The sequence below is a fragment of the Bubalus kerabau genome, chromosome 15, assembly GCF_029407905.1.
Source record: "Bubalus kerabau isolate K-KA32 ecotype Philippines breed swamp buffalo chromosome 15, PCC_UOA_SB_1v2, whole genome shotgun sequence".
Classification (NCBI taxonomy): domain Eukaryota; kingdom Metazoa; phylum Chordata; class Mammalia; order Artiodactyla; family Bovidae; genus Bubalus; species Bubalus kerabau.
In genome coordinates, this window is record NC_073638.1 from 78,965,381 (window position 1) to 78,987,800 (window position 22,420).

Below are 22,420 nucleotides of genomic sequence, written 5' to 3' on the forward strand. Positions count from 1 at the left end.
TACCATATATAGCACTGGGAACTCTATTCAACATCCTATAATAACCTAAACGGGAAAAGAATTTGAAAAATAATAGGTACGTGTATATGTACAACTCATTCACTTGCTGAACACCTGAAGCTAATGTTGTTAGTCAGCTATAATCCAATATAAAATAAATATTGAATATTAAAAAATAGAAATTTTATTTTAGTAATTATGTCATTGGATTCCTAGATGTTCATTGGCAGATGAATGGATAAGAATGTTGTAGTATATATACCCAATAGAATAATTAGTCAGTTATAAAAAGGAAAACAATTATGTCAGTTCTAATGAGGTGGATTAAGTTTGAGCCTATTATACGCATGAAGTAAGTCAGAAATAGATATTTTGTATTAAAGTATATATATGGAATCTAGAAGGATAGTACTGATGATCCTATGTGAAGGGCACAAAAGAGACAGTCATAAAGAACAGATGTTTGGACTCAGTGGAAGAAGGAGAGAGTGGGACGATTTGAGAGAATACCATTGAAACACACAGCTTACCATGTATAAAACAGACAACCAGAGGGAGTTTGATGTAAGACACAGGGCACCCAAGCCAGTGCTCTGTGAAAACCTGGAGGGGTGGATTCGGGGGGAGAGGGTGGGGGGTTCGGGAGGAAGGGGACACAAGTATGCAGCAGAGGCTATCACAATATTGCAAAAGAATTATCCTCCAATTGAAGTAATAAATAAATTAAAAATACAATTATTAAAAAATAGAAATTTTAATTCAGTTGTTTTGTCATTAGATTGACATATTTACCTCTTAAACCCTGGTGTAGCTAAAGCCAGACACGGTGGCTATCATGCTATAGTTCATGTTCATATCATAAACCAAACTAGGGGACAAACTTGCATCTTATGCATTGGCAAGTGAATTCTTCGTCACTGAGCCACCAGGAAAGCCCCTATCAGTTCAGTTCCATTCAGTCACTCAGTTGTGTCTGACTCCTGGTGACCCCATGAACCTCAGCACGCCAGGCCTCCCTGTCCATCACCAACTCCCGGAGCCCATCCATATCCATGTCTGTCGAGTTGGTGATGCCATCCAACCATCTCATCCTCGTCTTCCCTTCTCCAGCTGCCCCCAATCCTTCCCAGCATCAGAGCCTTTTCCAAAAAGTCAGCTCTTCGCATCAGGTGGCCAAAGGATTGAAGTTTCAGTTTCAACATCAGTCCTTCCAGGGAACACCCAGGACTGATCTCCTTTAGGATGGACTGGTTGGATCTCCATGCAGTCCAAGGGACTCTGAAGTCTGCCGCAACACCACAGTTCAAAATCATCAATTCTTTGGTGCTCAGCTTCCTTTATAGTCCAACTCTCACATCTGTACATGACTACAGGGAAAACCATAGCCTTGACTAGATGGACCTTCGTTAACAAAGTCATGTCTTTGCTTTTTAATATGCTGTCTAGGTTGGTCACAACTTTTCTTTCAAGGAGTAAGCATCTTTTAATTTCATGGCTGCAATCACCATCTGCAGTGATTTTGGAGCCCCCCAAAATAAAGTCTGACACTGTTTCCACTGTTTTCCCATCTATTTGCCATGAAGTGATGGGACCAGATGCCATGATCTTTGTTTTCTGAATGTTGGGCTTTAAGCCAACTTTTTCCACTCTCCTCTTTCACTTTCATCAAGAGGCTTCTCTGTTCTTCTTCGCTTTCTGCCATATGGATGCTGTCATCTGTATATTGGATGCTATAGATATTTCTCTTGGCAATCTTGATTCCAGCTTGTACTTCTTCCAGCCCAGCATTTCTCATGATGTACTCTGCATATAAGTTAAAAAAGCAGGGTGACAATATACAGCCTCGATGTTCTCCTTTTCCTATTTGAAACCAGTCTGTTGTTCCATGTCCAGTTCTAACTGTTGCTTCCTGACCTGGATGCAGGTTTCTCAAGAGGCAGGTCAGGTGGTCTGGTATTCCCATCTTTTCAGAATTTTCTATAGTTTATTGTGATCCACACAGTCAAAGGCTTTGGCATAGTCAATAGCAGAAATAGATGATTTTCTGGAACTCTCTTGCTTTTTCGATGAACCCCCTATAGATGTTCTTTAAAACCTTTGAGGAAAATCCCAGTGAATTAATTACACAAGAATCAGCCTTGGACACATTCCAAGACCCAGTGATAATAGCAGCTGGAAGGGATGAAATAGCCCGTGATCTTCACCTCTAAAAGGAAGAAGATGCTATTCGCTTAGTAACTGCCATAAAATTTTAAGGAGGTCCATTCTTAGACTTATAGCATGACTTAAAAAGAATCACAGGAATGTCTTTCAAAATCTCAACTAGTTTGGTCATGTTAATATGACAGAGTGAAAAGAAGTGGACAGTCAAATGTTATTTATATTTTTGAAGTTAGGAGGAAAGAAGTTGCTTGTGAACAATTTCTCTGCCAAATAACTAGTTGATTTCTTCTATGTCTATGTAATATATGCTGGACATTTTGATATATTTCCTAAAGCAATAAACTTGTTTTTCAGTGTGTGCACCATGGAATTGCTTTCAAATAATCTACACTGCACTTAAAATGACCTGAATAATCAGAAGACTCCATGAAGCAAATGGATGGACAGTCAAATAAACTATATGCTCAAGTAATAAAGTGGCCTTTTGTCCTCTTTGTCAAACTGGATGAAAAATAATTCCAAGTGTTTATGAGTAACTTCAAGTTATTCTTCAGGTTCTGAACAAGCCTTCAGAGGGTAAGACTAACATTAAATAGTGGGAACCAAGCTGACAGTTGTGAGACCTTATTTCTTATATAAGAAAATAAATTACTTTAAAATCAGATTCAATTCTAGGTATATGACTTAAAAATGTGTACTTGAGAAAATGAATTAGATATCTTGAACCTTAAGTTCTTCACTTATGAAATAAGTGTTACAGTTCTTGCTACTGTAAATATTAAATGTGTTCTATTAAACTATGAGTGAGTGATTGGAATATATGGTAGGAGTTTGGAGGAGTAGAGTGATGTTATCAGAAGAAGGTTAAAAAGGACATTTTGGGCTGCAGCAGAACTGACTTTTGAGGCCAGTATAAATGTGGAGAGACTTAGCAGGAGGAATTAAGAAGTAGGGAATGATCAAATTTGTGATATATTCTGAAAGTAATGTTAGTACGATTTAAGCTTCATGAGAGTTACAAATGAGTAAAGAGCACTGAAATTTTGCTTATGAACACTAACATGAAAATTATAGTATTTAATGAGATAAATAAGGAATGCTCTTTAAATTATATTTATAAAATGCTCATGTTTATTTTGGAAAATTTAGAAGTTATGTTTTATAAATATTAAATTGCTATTCAGTTGGATTTCAAAATTAGAGATGTTGCAAATAAACATTTGAAATTTAGGGGAAAGGTAAGCCCTGGAGATACAAAATTAGACTGCTGCAGTCTAATTTATTGATCAAAAAAGGGAAATAACCACCTACAGACCAAAGAAGTGTCAGTGAAGTTAGAGAAAATTCAGGACAAGGAATTCATCTATTCACACATTCATCTACCCACACTGATTATGTGTATTACCTTGAGTGTGTTTCATGTATTATACTTTGTGTCTTTATAAATGCTGCACCTTTTATGGCTTTCTTTATTTCTTTATATTTTCAATTATTTTTTACACTCAGCTGAAACATTACTTCCTCTTGTAAGACTTCTGTGACACTCACTTGATATACTCCTATATTCTGACACTCAGCACTGTGTGAATTTAATGGAACTTCATACATGTGTCAGGAATTTTTTGTTGTTGTTGTTCTGTGTCTTATCACTGAGGTTAAACAACAAACAAACAAAAAACAACTATGCCTTATTCCACTTGGTAATCAAATTTTCTATGACACCTTAGACACAAATATATGTTCTATTTACATTCTTCCAATGAATGAATAAATAAATAAAAATTCTTATACATTTGAGCATTTTCCCCCTTTAAGTGTTTCCCTCCTTGTTTTTCTTAGGTAAACTGCTTTAATATGTGAAGTCAGCTCCTGTCCAGATTAGATGGAATCAAGAAATAATGTAACCTACTTTGTCCTTCTGGGCCTCACACAGAATCCAAAGGAGCAGAAAGTCCTTTCTGTTTTGTTCCTGTTCATCTACCTTTTGACTCTGGTGGGCACCCTTCTTATTATAGTGACTATAGCTGTCAGCGAGACCCTGAACTCACCGATGTACTTTTTTCTTGCTAGCTTATCATGTATGGATGTCACTTACTCCACTTCTATCACTCCCAGATTAATTTCTGAGTTGTTATTTGGGGAAAAAAACATATCCTTTGAATCTTGCATGACCCAACTGTTTGCAGAGCACCTTTTTGCTGGATCAGGGGTTTTCCTTCTGCTGGTGATGGCCTATGACCGCTATGTGGCCATCTGTAAGCCCTTGCATTACTTGGTGATCATGAGGCAGAGGGTGTGTGTTGTGCTGCTGCTGGTGTCCTGAGTTGGATGTTTTCTGTGCTCAATTATTCAACTTAGCACTGTTTATGGGCTCCCATTCTGTGGCCCGAATGTCATCGATCACTTTATGTGTGACATGTTCCCTTTACTGAGACTCATTTGTACTGACACCTATGTCATTGGCATCTTAGTGCTGGCCAATGGAGGGCTGATCTGCACTCTTGGCTTTCTGCTCTTACTTGTCTCCTATGGAGTCATCCTGCACTCTCTGAAGAACCTGAGTCAGGAAGGCAGGCAGAAAGCCCTCCAGACCTGTGGTTCCCACATCACTGTGGTTGTCTGCTTCTTTGTTCCCTCTATATTTGTAAATGCAAGACCTGCTAAGACCTTCCCCATTGACAAATCATTGAGTGTGTGCGGGACCCATTAATAGACATTCTAATAAATTCTGAGTTAAGTAAGTCTATGAAGAAGGTATGTAGAAGGAACATCATAGCTCATTTTAACTAAGTGCTTTAGTTTCTATGAAAGGAGTCATTTGACATCAGGTTCCATCTCCTTTGAATGCAAAAGTCATTTTGTGCTTAGTCCCTTAGTTGTGTCCAACTCTCTGCGACCCCGTGAACTGTAGCCCACTAAGTTTCTCTGTCCATGGGAATTCTACAGAGAAGAATACTAGAGTGGGCTTCCCTGTCTTCCTCCAGGGGATCTTCCCAACCCATGGATCAAACCCAGGTCTACCACATTGCTGGCAGATTCTTTACCATCTGAGCCACCAGTGAAGCCATTTTGCAATTTGATTCTTGTTTCTCTTTCTTCAACAAGTTTATGATAATTATAAATAAAGATTACAATTGTACAACTCTGGCATTAATAACAGCTTTTCTCCCTACTAGAATGTAAAGTCTAGAATTACTTGTTCAGCTCTGTACCCAGAATAGTATAATGCCTATATAGCAAAGAATTAATAATATGTAATGAAATCATTTTTTGGGGCTCCAAAATCACTGCAGATGGTGACTGCAGCCATGAAATTAAAAGACACTTACTCCTTGGAAGGAAAATTATGACCAACCTAGATAGCATATTCAAAAGCAGAGACATTACTTTGCCAACAAAGGTCCGTCTAGTCAAGGCTATGGTTTTTCCTGTGGTCATGTATGGATGTGAGAGTTGGACTGTGAAGAAGGCTGAGCACTGAAGAATTGATGCTTTTGAACTGTGGTGTTGGAGAAAACTCTTGAGAGTCCCTTGGACTGCAAGGAGATCCAACCAGTCATTCTAAAGGAGATCAGCCCTGGTATTTCTTTGGAAGGAATGATACTAAAGCTGAAACTCCAGTACTTTGGCCACCTCATGTGAAGAGTTGACTCACTGGAAAAGACTCTGATGCTGGGAGGGATTGGGGGCAGGAGGAGAAGGGGACGACAGAGGATGAGATGGTTGGATGGCATCACTGACTCGATGGACGTGAGTCTGGGTGAACTGCGGGAGTTGGTGATGGACAGGGAGGCCTGGCATGCTGTGATTCATGGGGTCGCAAGGAGTCGGACACAACTGAGTGACTGAACTGAACTGAATGAAATCATGAGAAAGTACACTGATTTTAAACCAGTTTATGTGTTCTAAGTTGCTTCAGTCATGACTGACTCTGTGTGACCCCATGAATTGTAACTTGTCAGGCTCTTCTGCCCATGGGATTCTCCAGTCAAGAATACTGGAGTGGGTTGCCATGCCCTCCTCCATGGGATCTTCCCAAACCAGGGATCTAACTGGCATCTCTTATGTCTCCTGAATTGGCTACTGGGTTCTTTACCACTAGAACCACCTGGGAAGCCCAACCAATTTATGGATTTATATTTTTTACTCTTTTTCATGAAAAAAAAAAAGTAAAAATGATGCTGCAGTTCATGGGGTAACAAAGAGTTGGACATGACTTAGAGACTGAAAGCAACAACATCTCTTTTTCAGGACAGATTCATTTTTATTTAGATTCTTATCATGTAAATGAACTTTTAATTTATACAATTTAAAGTATTTAATTTTATACATATTGCCTTCTTTACTATATTTCAGTTGCATTATACACAAAATTTTTAACTTAATGCTTTTCCTGTTTACAAGAAATGAAGTAAAACAGATATTAGTAAACAGCAGTAATGGAAACCAAACAATATGGTATGAAGTGTCAAATGAATTTGCTATTTTTTTCTCAGCATTTTCCAGCCCTAATTGTTGGCCCTAAATTTGTTTCTTTTCATCTGGTAATAATCTTTGCAAATGCAAATGTAATTAACATACATGTATTTGTTTCTTTCAATATATATAACACTTGCTTTTACTATTCAACATCTTGAATTTGTTTCCATACCAGTCCATATATTTCGTTCATGTGTGCTCAGTCACTTATAGTTTCTGACTCTTTGCGATACCACTGACTGTAGACTGCCAGGTCCCTCTGTGCATGAAATTTCCCAGGCAAGAATACTGAAGTGGGTTGACATTTCCTACTGCCAGTGATCTTCCCAATCCAGGATCAAACTTGTGTCTTCTGCGTCTCCTGCATTGGCAGATGGATTCTTTACCACTGTGCCACCTGGGAAGCCCAAGTCCATATCTATATATCTATATCTTTATATCTTATCTTAACATATATATATCTTAATTTTTCTTATGGTACAAAATTCTTATAAATTTATACAAAATTAATATGCACATTTCTCTTCATGTGGTTGCTAAGCTTTTCTATAACAAATAATGTTCCAATAAATACATATTTTATATATGTGCAAATATGAATTCATAGGCATAGGATTGTTCCAGTGATATTTGATCAGGTAATATAGACATTAAAAATGTTGATATTGATAGCTATTGCCAAGCTACCATACTTGAGTTTGTTTAAATAGTTACAGTCCTGTCCACTCTATAAGAATTCTTTTGTCCACATCTCAATGACCAGTACCTGATAAGTATTTATGACATGATTAAAGTAACTCATACTTTAACCACAACTCCTTTGATATAATTGAATTTGATTATCTTTCCATATGTTTATGTATTTATTTTAAATTTAAATTTATTTATTTTAATTAGAGGCTAAGATTCATGTTGATGTATGGCAAAACCAATACAATATTGTAAAGTAATTAGCCATATGTTTATTTTGATTTGTATTATTTTTGTGTGAATTTATGGGTATATAAATATAAAAAACTATATACATATATTCATTCAACTTTTATCTATTTCATTCAATGGTTAATCTTCCATACTGAATTTTATAAGATATTTATATACTAAAGAAAAGATCACTTTTACCACTGCATGTGTAGTGAATATTTTCTGGTTATATGTTTTTAACTTTTTAAACTATGTAGAATGCTTTTTGCATGTAATTGTTTTACATTTGGTATTCAAATTAAAAAAAGACTTTTTACCTTGCTTAGAAAGATTTTTCCCATTCCACTTGTGTCAAATATTCTTAAATTTTTTTCAATGTTTAATTTTTAAAGCATTTTTATATCTTATATTAAAAATTTTGATTCATCTCAAATTTATTTTGGTATAAGAGTTAAATGGGGATTGAAATTCTAGTGGTTTCTCTATATTTTATGGTTTTTAAAAATAGTTAGATGATTATCTTTGGCCATTATTTTGAAATCATGATTATTATATCCTGAAATCCCAATGTATTTGGACCCAATTTGACACTTCTGTTTCACTAATCTCTTTATTCATGTGCAGGTTGACACATAATTGCCATAATATGTAACATATTTTGATCTGTGAGGAGACTAGCAGTCTCTCATTTCTATCGTTTCTCACAAATATGCCTAGACTTACATATTTCTATTTCAAAATTATTAAAAATTAATGATAAATTTAATGTAAATAAAATAAATGATATAGTTTAAAACTAAAGTTAAAATTAAGTTAAAAGAAATTTAAAAGCGGCTGGTCACAAAACAATGTTCAGGCAGTTCTTTCAATAAGATTCACCTTAGGAAGGTGAAATTAGGAAGAGTTTAAAAAGCTGTTATTTAGGTGCCATAATACACATCTTCAGTGAACAAGTCACCTATTGTAAGCTTGGGTAGAGTTTAGAGTTCCTGTTTGTGTTTCTTGTAGATTGCTTTCTTATCCCTTGTAGATCGCTGTTGTTTTTCAGCTATGACACCTAAAATGCTGGCTGACACTGCTGTAAAAACAAAAACAAAAAACAAGAAAAAACCCTTCTGTTTCAGTTAGTTCAGAACTCAAATCTTTGCTGAAGATCTTTTGTCTCTGCTGAGATCATTCTGCCCATCGTGATTACAATAAGCACTGTGTGGCCATCTGCAAAACCCTGTGCTGTGAAACCATCATGAGTGAAAGAGATGTGGCTTCCTCTTTCCAGTAACATGAGCTAGAGGGGTTTGTCCTTGGAACCACCCAGATTCTCTTCATAGTGCAGCTGCCTGTCTGTGGTTCCAGTGTCATGGACAGTTAATGTGTGACAAATTCTTTATTGAAACTTGTCTGCTTGGACGCTCACACGCTTGGTCTCTGTTGCTACCAGCAGTGGGTTCATTTGCCTGTTAAATACTTTCCCTTGAAGGCCTCCTGTGTGGTCATCTTGTGCTCCCTAGAGACATATCTGTTGGAGGGGAGAGGCAAAGTCCTCTCCGCCTGTGTCTCTCACATCACTCTGGTCATCTTATTCTTTGTATTTGCTTATTTGTGTATCTGTTCCCAAGTCCTGGCTACATTTTATATCAGAACTTCTTTGCTAAATTTCTTAAACTTGCATACTCAGTAATTTAGAGGTGAAATTGTTATGAGGAATTTCTGGAATGAAAAAGTGAGTCCATAACAATATACAATGAGTTTTTCTTTAAAATGGAAAAGAGAAAATACAAGTTCATGACTGGGGACAACTGAACACTACTTATCAAAATTATGTTGATTTTGAAATATAGGCACTCAGAGGAAAGATCCAGGCTGAGCATTATTTACCATTATAAAGACTATTTAGATTTCTGTATTGCTCAACTGTCAATCGAACTTTAATTTCTATCAGAATTAGTATTCAGGAATTTCCTGCAGTCCAGTGGTTGTGACTACCTGGTTTTATTGACAACCGTCAGGGTTTCAGTCCCTGGTAAAGGAACTAGGATCCCATAAGCCACATGGCACAACCAGAAACAACAAACAAAACAACAAATAAAATCTAGTTTACAATCAAAAAAGAGAGAAGCCTAATGGCTTCTAGAGATTTTGTTCTTTTGAAATACAAACATATCTATTTATTTCAAGTCATTACAATTTCTATTTAAGTCATCACTCTTCCATGTAGCATAAATTATTCCCTGTTACTCGGAAGGTAAACTCGTTCCAATCAGTGTTGCATCAGTCACTTTGGCATCTCTGTTTGCAGCATGGAACTGAAATACAATCTGTAGTGTGTATTCCCACTGCTTTGTAGGGAGGGAAGTTTCATGTCATAAAATCCCCTCTTTCCCCTGCAAAAGCAGGCAATCTGCACTAGTCTGGAGGAGCACAAAAATCCTGGAAATATGTTTGCTAACTTGCATCTAAAATCTGATTTTGAAACTCCAAAATAGTTTGGGTTTCGTTTCCCTCTTGCTCCCTGCCTTCTTCTTTTTTTTAAAATTTTTTGTTTATTTATTTTTTAATTTTATTTTATTTTTAAACTTTACATAATTGTATTAGTTTTGCCAAGTATCAAAATGAATCCGCCACAGGTATACATGTGTTCTTTTTTTGTCTTTGTTTTGTGATGCATCCTGAGTACTTAGAACAACGCCTAGCCTATGGTGAAAGTGAAAGTGTTAGCTCATGTAGGTACTCAATATTTGTTGAATTGATTACAAAAAAATTTAAAGTTGACAAATACACACTCCTGCTCATGCTCAGTCACGTCTGTCATGTCTGACTCTATGACCCTATGGACTGTAGCCCACCAGGCTCCTCTGTCCATAGGATTTTCCAGGCAAGAATATTGGAGTGAGTTGCCATGCCCTCCTCCAGGGGATCTTCTCAACTCAGTGATGGAACCCACGTCTCCTGTGTCTTCTGCATTGCAGGTGGTTTCTTTACCACTGAGCCACCAGAGAAGCCCCCAATACATCTGGTAGCTCAGTCTGTAAAGAATCTGCCTACAGTACAGGAGATCCAGGTTCCATCCCTGAGTTGGGAAGATCCTCTGGAGAAGGAAATGGCAAACCACTCCAGTATTCTTGCCTGGGAAATCCCATGGACAGAGGAGCCTAGTGAGCTGCAGTCCATGGTATCTCAAGAGTCAGACACAACTTAGCAACTAAATCACCACATATTTAATGTAGATTATGACAAGCCCTACTGTATAGCCCAGGGAACTCTACTCAATATTTTGTGATAAACTAAATGGGAAAAGAAATTTAAAAAGAGTGGATACATGTATATGTGTAACTCTCACTTTGCTGTATGCCTGAAACTAGCACATTGCTAAACACTGTACTCTAATGTGGGCTTCCCCAGTGGCTCTGTGCTAAAGAATCCGCCTGCAATGCAAGAGCTACAGGAGATGAGGGTTGGATCTCTGGACTGGGAACATCCCATGGAGGAGGGCACGGCATCCCCAATCCAGTATCCTTATCAGGAAAACCTCATGGACAGAGGAGTCTGGCGGGCAACAGTCCACAGGTTTACAAAGAGTGGGACACGACTGAAACCACCAAGCATGCAAGCATGATTGCTCCAAATTAAAATAAAAATTTAAATATAACAATTTTCCTTCAGTAGTTTTGTCACTGTATTGACATATTTACCTCTTAAATTACCCAGATGTATCTGAGGCCAATGATATTTGCCTTTACTTTGGGCTATCATGCTATACTCTATGTTCATATCATAAATCAAGTAATGAGGTCACCTTAGTTCATAAATTTACTTCTTAAATTATGGCTGAATATACATAATCAAATTCATAACTTTAATCATTTTAAAGTGGCCATTAAGTTAGTTCTCATTGTTATGCAAATATTACCACTGTCTATATCCAGAACTTTTCCAATTACTCAAACTGAAATTCTAAAACCATTAAACAAAATTCTCCGTTTTCCATCACTGACCTGTAGGCCACCACCATTCTACTTTTGGTCTATGATTTGATTCTTTGGTGGCTCAGAGGTTAAAGTGTCTGCCTGCAATGCGGGAGACTTGGATATGATCCCTGGGTCGGGAAGATCCCCTGGAGAAGGGAATGGCAACCCACCCCAGTATTCTTGCCTGGAGAATCCCATGGACAGAGGAGCCTGGTGGGCTACAGTCCACGGGGTCGCAAAGAGTCGGATACGACTGAGTGACTTCACTTTCACTTTCATGTGGAATCATACAATATTTGTTTTTTTGTGACTGCCTGTTCGTCTAGTCAAGGCTATGGTTTTTCCTGTGGTCATATATGGGTGTGAGAGTTGAACTGTGAAGAAGGCTGAGTGCTGAAGAATTGATGTTTTTGAACTGTGATGTTGGAGAAGACTCTTGAGAGTCCTTTGGACTGCAAGGAGATCCAACCAGTCCATTCTGAAGGAGATCAGCCCTGGGATTTCCTTGGAAGGAATGATGCTAAAGCTGAAACTCCAGTACTTGGGCCACCTCATGTGAAGAGTTGACTCATTGGAAAAGACTCTGATGCTGGGAGGGATTGGGGGCGAGAGGAGAAGGGGGCGACAGAGGATGAGATGGCTGGATGGTATCACTGACTCGATGGACGTGAGTCTGAGTGAACTCCAGGAGTTGGTGATGGACAGGGAGGCCTGGCGTGCTGCGATTCATGGGGTCGCAAAGAGTCGGACACGACTGAGCGACTCATCTGATCTGATGTGATCTGATCTTTTTTCACTCAATGTCATATTATATCCTTTTCCCATAAAATACTCTCGGCAATTGAAAATTATCTGGGACATATACAAAAGTTTATTTCTAGACTCTTTTTACTCATTAGTCTGTTGTCCATCTTTATCCCAACACTAGTGCTGTGATTACCTTAGCTTTGTAGCATGTTTTAGAATCAAGAATTATGAGACCTCCAACTTTCTCCCTTTCCAAACTGTTTTGGCAATTTTGAAGTCCTTAATATTCCATATGAATTTTATCATGAATTTTTTTACTTCTGCAAAAAACATTTTTGGTTTTGATAGGGAGTGTCCTGAATCTTTAGATCACTTGAAGTAATATTAACATCTAAATACTATTAATATTATAGTTCATAAATGTTTTCCCATATATGTGTGTGTTCTACAAATACTTTGAGTAACATTTTATGATTTTCAGTTTGCAAGACTTTTGTCTCATTGGTTAAGTTTGCTCTTAATATTTTGTTCTTCTTGGTGCTTTGTAAGTGAAATTATTTAATTTCTCCTAGGTTTGATCATGATCATATAAAAATTAAACATCTTTTCACACAACTCTCACCAGTTGGAAATAGAAGGAATGTCAGTTTAGTCCATTTCAGGTGCTCAGTCATGATCCCATGGACTGCAGTATGCCAGATTTCCCTGACCATCACCAACTCCCAGAGCTTACTCAAACTCATGTCCATTGAGTCGGTGATGCCATCCAACCATCTCATCCTCTGCCGTCCCCTTCTCCTCCCACCTTCAATCTTTCCCAGCATCAGGGTCTTCTCCAATGACTCAGTTCTTCGCATCAGGTGGCCAAAATATTGGAGTTTCAGCTTCAACATCAGTCCTTCCAATGAACACCCAGGACTGATCTCCTTTAGGATGGACTGGTTGGATCTCCTTGCAGTCCAAGAGACTCTTAAGAGTCTTCTCCAACACCACAGTTCAAAAGCATCAATTTTTCTGCACTCAGCTTTCTTTATAGTCCAACACTCACATCCATACATGACTACTGGAAAAACCATAGCTTTGACTAGAAGGAATTTGTTGGCAAAGTAATGTCTCTGCATTTTAATACGTTTTCTAGGTTGGTCATAACTTTTCTTCCAAGGAGTAAGAGCCTTTTAATTTCATGGCTGCGGTCACCATCTTCAGTGATTTTGGAGCCCAAAAAACTAAAGTCTTCCATTGTTTCCACTGTTTCCCCATCTATTTGCCATGAAGTGATGGGATCAGATGCTTATTTTTCTGAATGTTGAGCTTTAAGCCAACTTTTTCACTCTCCTCTTTCACTTTCATCAGGAGGCTCCTTAGTTCTTCTCTTTCTGCCATAGAGTAGTGTCATCTGTGTATCTGAGGTTTTTGATATTTCTCACGGCAATCTTGATTCCAGCTTGTGCTTCATCCAGCCCAGCATTTCTCATGGTGTACTCTGCATATAAGTTAGCTAAGCAGGGTGACAATATACATCCTTGACATACTCCTTTCCCTTTTTGGAACCAGTCTGTTGTTCCATGTCCAGTTCTAACTGTTGCTTCCTGACCTGCATACAGATTTCTCAAGAGGCAGGTCAGGTGCTCTTGTATTCCCATCTCTTTCAGAATTTTCCCCAGTTTATTGTGATCCACACAGTCAAAGGCTTTGGCATAGTCAATAAGGCAGAAATAGATATTTTTCTGAAACTCACTTGCTTTTTTGATGATCCAGCATATGTTGACAATTTGATCTCTGTTTCGTCTACCCTTTCAAAAACCAGCTTGCACATCTGGAAGTTTACGGTTCACTTATTGCTGAAGCCTGGCTTGGAGAATTTTGAGCATTACTTTACTAGGATGTGAGATGAGTGCAATTGTGCAGTAGTTTGAACATTCTTTGGCATTGCCTTTCTTTGGGATTAGAATGAAAACTGACATTTTCCAGTCCTGTGACCACTGCTGAGTTTTCCAAATTTTCTGGCATATGGAGTGCAGCACTTTCACAGCATCATCTTTCAGGATTTGAAATAGCTCCACTGGAATTCCATCACCTCCACTAGCTTTGTTTGTAGTGATGCTTTCTAAGGCCCACTTGACTTCACATTCCAGGATGTCTGGCTCTAGGTGAGTGATCACACCATCGTGATTATCTGGGTCATGAAGATCTTTTTTGTATAGTTCTTCTGTGTATTCTTGCCACCTCTTCTTAATATCTTCTGCTTCTCTTAGGTCCATATCATTTCTGTCCTTTATTGAGCCCATCTTTGCATGAAATGTTCCCTTGGTATCTCTAATTTTCTTGAAGAGATCTCTAGTCTTTCCCATTCTATTGTGTTCCTCTATTTCTTTGCACTGACCACTGAGGAAGGCTTTCTTATCTCTCCTTGCTATTCTTTGGAACTCTGCATTCAGATGGGTATATCTTTCCTTTTCTCCTTTGCCTTTTGTTTCACTTCTTTTCACAGCTATTCGTAAGGCTTCCTCAGACAGCCATTTTTTTTTTTTTTGTATTTCTTTTTCTTGTGGATGATCTTTATCATTGTCTCCTGTACGATGCCACGAGAAGGAATGTACCTCGACATAGTAAGTCCACATGTGACAGATCCATTGTTAACATCTTCTTCAACATTAAAGCTTTAAAACTTCCACATTAAAATCTTGAAGAAGACAAATGGTCATGCTCTCACAAGTCCTTTGTAACATAGTACTGACATAGTACTGACATGGAAATTTTAGATTTTTCTAAGTATAGCTTGTGTTGTCTGAAGTGAGATAATTTTGTTATTAATTTTTATTAAATTTTGCTTTCTGTAACAGTGCTTCTAACAGTAGCCATTTCCTTTCCTTCTAATCTCAGTTCAAGCATCACTTTTTAAAAAAGACCGTCTCTGATTACATTACCCACAGTAGAATTCTTCCTCTTATTTTCTATCCAGTACTCTATTTCTTATATTACAAACCATGAATTAACTCTTTTTCTTTATTGTGTAATTTTATTATGATAAAATATTAAAGGAATGCAGGAAAAAGAAACTTTTACATGATTTTAGCCCAGTTTTATTAATTGCTGTGTACAGTTGCTGGCATTACAGAGGTGCCCTACTTTTAAAAAAACTACTAATTGTTGAAATTATTAGTTTTATATCTACAATTTTAATATATTTAATTGTGTCTTTTGATGTAATTTTCACATTTGTAACCAAATTTTATGGTGATTAAATTGAGTATTAAACAAAAGTAAAGAAAATCTTGCTACTGCAGGTGGGGAAATACACAACAAGTAAGCTCACTGAAGCAAAATGACTGGGTTGATATTTTATTCTTGATTGGCAGCAGTCTGATAGAGATCTAAAACACTATTTTTCCCATGTTGCACTTTTCTGACATGAATTATGTGATTTGGCTTATTAATATCTTTACATATAGATGTTCTTTAAAAACTTTGTGGAAAATCCCACTGGATTAATTAAGCAAGAATCAGTCTTGCACACATTCCAAATCTAAGATTCAATAATAATTGCAACTGGAAGGGATGGAATGTTTCATGATCATCATTCTTAAGTTGAAGAAAAGGCTATTCACTTAGTAACCGGCATCAATTCTTCAGGAGGTCCTTCTTAGACTTAAAAAATACAGTCTGGCCATGTCAATGTGACAGAGTGAGAAGGGCTAAACAATCAAATGCTATTTTTCTTTTAATGTTATTAGGAAAGAGGTTACTTATGAAAAATTTCCCTGAGAAATGACTAGTTGCTATTTTCCTATCTTTATATAGGATTTGTTGGCCATTCTGATAAATTTCCTAATGTGATAAACCTTTGTTTTTCTGTGTACTCATGGAATTCTTTTCAAACAATCTACACTTCATATAAAAATGACCCTCTGAATAATGAGAAGAATCCATTTAGAAAATGAACAGTCAAATGACATAATTTTATCCTCAAGTAATAAGGCATCCTTTGCCCTCTACTGTCATACTTGATGAAAGAATTTCAGGGCTTACATTGAGTTAAAACTCATTCTTTGCGATTTTGATTCTTTTGATTGTGAACAAGCCTCCACAAAGTAAGACTAATGGAAAACACTGGGAGACAGCTTAACAATTGAGTGACTTTATTTATTATGAAAAAAATTAACTTACTTTGAAATAAATGAAACTTAGATTCAATTTCAGGTATAGCACTTAAAAATGTATGACTTTGGGAAAATGCAATAGATGTTCTGAGCCTTAGTTTTTTCAGTTATGAAACAGGGATTGTAGTCTATGTTACTATAAATATTACATTAAATTATGACTGTATGATTGGGATATACTGCAATACTTTTGAGCAGCAGAGTGATATCATCAGAATAAGACTGAAAAGGACAATTTGGACTGCTTCAGGAGAACCAATTTTTGGAGGCCAGAATAAACATGGAGAGACTTGGTAGGAGGCTATCACAGTGGACCAGGAATAATAATAATAATAAAAAAGTATGGCAGAAAAAAAAATAGAAGGGATTGCAATTTGTGATATATTTTGAAAGTAGAGTCAATAGGATTTGTTTAATTTTTATGAGAGTGAAAAATAAGTGCAGAGAACTAAAATTTTTTATCTGCAATAACATGGAAAATTATACCATTTAGCAAGATATTAGGTAACAATTCTTTAAATTTTGTGTAGAAATGCCTACATTTATTGTGGAAAATGAAAAAGTTTGTTTTATAAATATTAGTTCAGTTCAGTTCAGTTGCTCAGTCGTGTCCGACTCTTGGCGACCCTATGTACCTCAGCATGCCAGGCTTCCCTGTCCATCACCAACTCCAGAGTTTACAAATATTAAATTGCATTCAATTGGATATCCACAATTAGAGATATATAATTTGAAAATTAGGGGAAACACAGGGTCTGGAGGCACAAAATTAGACTGTTGCAGTATTTATTGGTCAGTAAAAGGGAAATATTCACTTAAAGACCTGAGAAGTATCAGTGAGATCTGGGACAATTCAGGACAGAAACCTTTTCATGATTTGATCTACTCACATTGATTATGTAAATTAGCTTAAATGCGTCTCACTTTTACACTTTGTGACTTCCCTGAAGTCCATTCCTGTCCTTTCTTGCTAATTCACTTTAAAAAAATTCAGCTAAAGCATTAATTCTTCTGGAAATTCTTCTCTGATTCTAATTTTGATTGATATATCCTTGTACTGTGACTCTTTTTTTATTTTATTTTATTTTTTAACTTTACAATACTGTATTGGTTTTGCCATATATCAAAATGAATCCGCCACAGGTATACATATGTTCCCCATCCTGAACCCTCCTCCCTCCTCCCTCCCCATACCATCCTTCTGGGTCGTTCCAGTGCACCAGCCCCAGGCATCCAGTATCGTGCATCGAACCTGGACTGGCGACTCGTTTCATATATGATATTATACATATTTCAATGCCATTCTCCCAAATCATCCCACCCTCTCCCTCTCCCACAGAGTCCAAAAGACTGTTCTATACATCAGTGTCTCTTTTGCTGTACTGTGACTCTTAACTTCTGTGAATATCCTTATAACTTAATACATGGGTCTGGAATTATCTGATCCCTAGTCGTGTATTATATCATGAGGGCAAGCAACTCTACCTTATTCAACTTGGCAATTAAAGTGTCAGTAACACATTGGATATGAAAAGATTCTCCACACACATTCTTTTAATTGAATTTACAACAAAGGATGAAAATTATAATTCATTAAAAAATTTCCCCTTGTTTTGTAGGCACACTGTTTCTAACATGTGAACACAGCACCTATACAGACTAGATGGAACCAAGGAACAATGTAACTTATTTCATCCTCTTGGGCCTCACACAGAATCCAAAGGAGCAGAAAGTCCTTTTTGCTACGTTCTTGTTCTTCTACGTTTTGACTGCGGTGGGCAACCCGCTTATTGCTGTGAGTGTAGCTGTCAGTAAGACCCTGAACTCACCAATGTACTTTTTTCTTGCTAGTTTATCATTTATAGATCTAGTTTATTCCTCTTCTGCTTCCCCCAGATTGATTTCAGACTTGTTCTCTGGGGAAAATACCGTATCCTTTGAATCCTGTATGACCCAGCTGTTTACAGAGCACTATTTTGGTGGATCTGAGGTGTCCCTTCTGCTGGTGATGGCCTATGACCGCTATGTGGCCCTCTGTAAGCCCCTGCATTATCTGGTTGTCATGAGGAAAAGGGTGTGTGTTGTGCTGCTGCTGGTGTCCTGTGTTGGAGGTTTTCTGCACTCAATTATTCAACTTAGTACTGTTTATGGGCTCCCATTCTGTGGTCCCAATATCATTGATCACTTTATGTGTGACATGTTCCCCTTATTGAAACTCGTCTGTACTGACACCTTTGTCATTGGCATTTTAGAGGTGGCCAATGGAGGACTGATGTGCACTCTGTTCTTTCTGCTCTTGCTCGTCTCCTATGGAGTCATCCTGCACTCTCTGAAGAACCTGAGTCAGGAAGGGAGGCGGAAAGCCCTCCAGACCTGTGGTTCCCACATCACTGTGGTTGTCTGCTTCTTTGTTCCCTGCATTTTCATGTATGCAAGACCTGCTAAGACCTTTCCCATTGACAAATCATTGAGTGTGTTTTATACAGTCATAAGCCCCATGCTGAACCCATTGATTTATAGTCTAAGAAGTTCTGAGATCATGAATGCTATAAAGAAGCTCTGGACCAAAAAAGCGAGGTGAAGTAGCAAATAAGTGCATTATGCATTACAGAGAAAGTAGTTTAACACTAGGAATTTACTTCAAATATCAGTCTATTGCTTTGATGAAAACTTTTCTTTTCTCTGAAGAATTTATCATGAGTTTTATTAAAGAAATTTGTTTATGCTATTAATAGTAGTTTCCCTCTTTGAATGTAAACATTAATGTCTAGTTTATCACTGCAACTGGAAATTTGAAATGCATTTAAAATAGAGTCAATAAGTCATATGTAATGTGTTGGTCAGAATTACAAAAATAATTAACTAATATGCATTACTTTTATTAGTTCTCATTTTTTGTAACCAGATTCTTGCCTTTTATTCTTACTTTTTATTGTACTAATTAAAATATTTTATACTATATATTCTGTCCTCTTCATTCACTTTTATTTGCCTACATATGAAAATTTAGTGTAACATTTTCCATTTTATAGGAAATTGAAAGTATGATGCATAATAGTAAATGTTAAAAAATAGAATCCCTACAGAAATAGAATCATGTAAAATGTACCTCCTGTCCAACCAGTATCAGAATTTCCCAGTTTTCCCAGATGCAGTCACTATACTGTTTCTAAGATTACTCAAATAATAATTTTTTCAAAAAGAAGCATATTTTCATGGGTGTTTGCCTGTATGTCTCTGTGTATGAATTTTTCATTTTGCAACTGAGTTTTCTGAAGATCTTTCCATACAGTCTTTACAGATCTAACTCATTCTAATTTTCTCATATGCTCAGCTTCTTTAAAAGTCTCTAAAATTTATGTATCCAGTTTTCTTCAAGTTTGTTCTCTTTTTCTACAATAAGTAATTCTGCAAAGAAGTCTTTTTAAAATTTTCTAAGCATGAGTTTCTAGAAGTGCAATTGTTGAGTTAAGTGGTATATGTATTTAAAATGTTGATATTCATAGTTATTGCAAAAACGCCATTATGAGCTTGAACAAACTTACTATTCTCCTCACTTCGGAAAATACATTTGACAACATGCTGAACCACTAGTGTTTGATAAACATTTATGGTATATGCAAATGTGATTAAACAAATTGTTTCATTTGTATACTTGAATTGATATTCAATAAACATAATTGAATTTGAGTATCATCCATGTTTAAATGATTTGTAGTCCTTTTTCATGAATTGCCTATTAATGAATTTTTGTGTGTATTTGATTGCCAACACTTTTCCATACTGATTTTAATGATTGAATGACACACTAATTATCCCTATTACCCTGTACTTGGATTATTATTTTTCCTGCTTGTGATTTCTTTAAAAATTTTTTTTAATACAGTGAAGAATATTTTTGGGCATGTACCAATATTTATACATTTACATAATTAATTCTATCAATATTTTTTTACCTCTATATCTTGAATTTGTCTAACTAAATGTTGTCAAAATATTCTTCACAGTTTTCAACATTAAATTTTTTGTCTTTACATTTTATGCTTACATTTTCCTTTGATATAAGGAGATAAGTAGGGATTGTATTTTAATTATTTTTCTAGATTGTCATAATTATAGATGCATAATTATTTTTCCCATGGCTTTGATATCCTAACTTTGTATTCCAAAATATGGCATGTGTTTGCATCAAATTCATTTCTCCATTAGCTTCCATTGACGTCTATTCATGTGTCATTTAATACACAATGTAATTGTGAACATTTGATTTAGAATATACTTTACTATCTGAAAAACCTAGGATTCCTTCATTGATATTTTTTTAATCAGAACTATGTCTATTTTTGCATATTTTCATTTTAAAATTGAGTTTCAATAAGCTAGTCTGGTAAAAACTAGATTGAGTTCATATTTTTGAGTAATATTTGATTGAGAAAGCATTTGTATCTTCAGAGAATTGAGAATTCCTATACACAAACTAAATGGTATCAGATCCATCAGAGAAAGGCTGGAATGAAGATTTATGCCACCCATTTGTGGTCATATTGCATACATTTTATTCAAGATGAATTCAAAAATCTCTGGGTTTGAAAAACATTTGCATCTGGCATCTGGTAATTGGATGAAGGAACATGACTTTCCTGAGTTGAATTCTGGTTGTTCAGTTCAGACCTCTGTTCACCAGACCTAGATTTTTTTTTTTTTAATCATTTTCATTGTCACCTTAGTCTGCATGGGTTGCCATAAATACTACAGACTGCAGAGCTTAGACAACAGACATTTATTTTCCCATAGTCCTGCAGGCTGATATCCAAGGTCAAGGTGATTGCTAGGTTGGTTTCTGGTGAATCCTCTCTTCCTACCTTGCGTTGGGCACCTTCTCACTCTGTCTTTGCATGGCCTTTCTTCTGTGCACTTGTGCAAGAGAAAGCTCTTTGCCCCTTCCACTTCTTATAAGGATGCCAGTTCTATCAGATTAGGAACCACCCTTATGATCTCAAGGAGTACAAGCTATTTCAGTCCCCTATCCAAGCCTGGGTACAAGATGTAGGAGTGAAAAAACTTTTTAGATGACCTCAGTCTGACAGTTTCTAACTGCAATCATGAGAGAGGTGGAGACAGAAGTATTCAGCTGAATGGATCAAATTCTTGACTCACTGAAATACTCTAATATAATAGAGTGAATATTGGTGCTTTTTTTTTTTTAAATTTATTTATTTTAATTGGAGGCTAATTACTTTACAATATTGTAGTGGTTTTGCCATACATTGACATGAGTCAGCCATGGGTTTACATGTGTCCCCCATCCTGAACGCCCACCCCCACACCCCGCACCTCCCTCCCCAGCCCATCCTTCTGGGTCATCCCAGTGCACCAGCCCTGAGCACCCTGTCTCATGCATCAAACCTGGACTGGTGATCTGTTTCACATATGATAATATACATGTTTCAATGCTATTTTCTCAAATCTTCCAACTCTTGCCTTCCCCACAGAGTCCAAAAGACTGTTCTATACATCTGTGTCTCTTTTTCTGTCTCGCATTAGGGTCATTGTTACCATCTTTCTAAATTCCATATATATGCATTAGTGTACTGTATTGGTGTTTTTCTTTCTGGCTTACTTTGTATAATAGGCTCCAGTTTCATCCACCTCATTAGAACTGATTCAAATGTATTCTTTTTTAATGGATGAGTAATATTCCATTGTGTATATGTACCACAGATTTCTTATCCATTCATCTGCTGATGGACATCTAGGTTGCTTCCATGTCCTGGCTATTATAAACAGTGCTGCAATGAACATTGGGGTACACATGTCTCTTTCAATTCTGGTTTCCTCAGTGTGTATGCCCAGCAGTGGGATTGCTGGGTCATAAGGCAGTTCTATTTCCAGTTTTTTAAGGAATCTCCACACTGTTCTCCATAGTGGTTGTACTAGTTTGCATTCCTACCACCAGTGTAAGAGGGTTGCCTTTTCTCCACA

General features: G+C 36.7%; 1 protein-coding gene and 1 pseudogene across 1 annotated transcript; both read left to right on the forward strand.

Moving 5' to 3' along the window:
• Window positions 1-4,045: 4,045 nt before the first annotated feature.
• On the forward strand, window positions 4,046-4,953 carry LOC129628424 (olfactory receptor 4A47-like; annotated as a pseudogene).
• Window positions 4,954-18,101: 13,148 nt separating this feature from the next.
• LOC129628425 (olfactory receptor 4A47-like) lies at window positions 18,102-19,019 on the forward strand. The gene has a single exon (XM_055547868.1). The coding sequence runs from the start codon at window positions 18,102-18,104 to the stop codon at window positions 19,017-19,019; it is 918 nt and encodes a 305-aa protein (XP_055403843.1).
• Window positions 19,020-22,420: the final 3,401 nt, after the last annotated feature.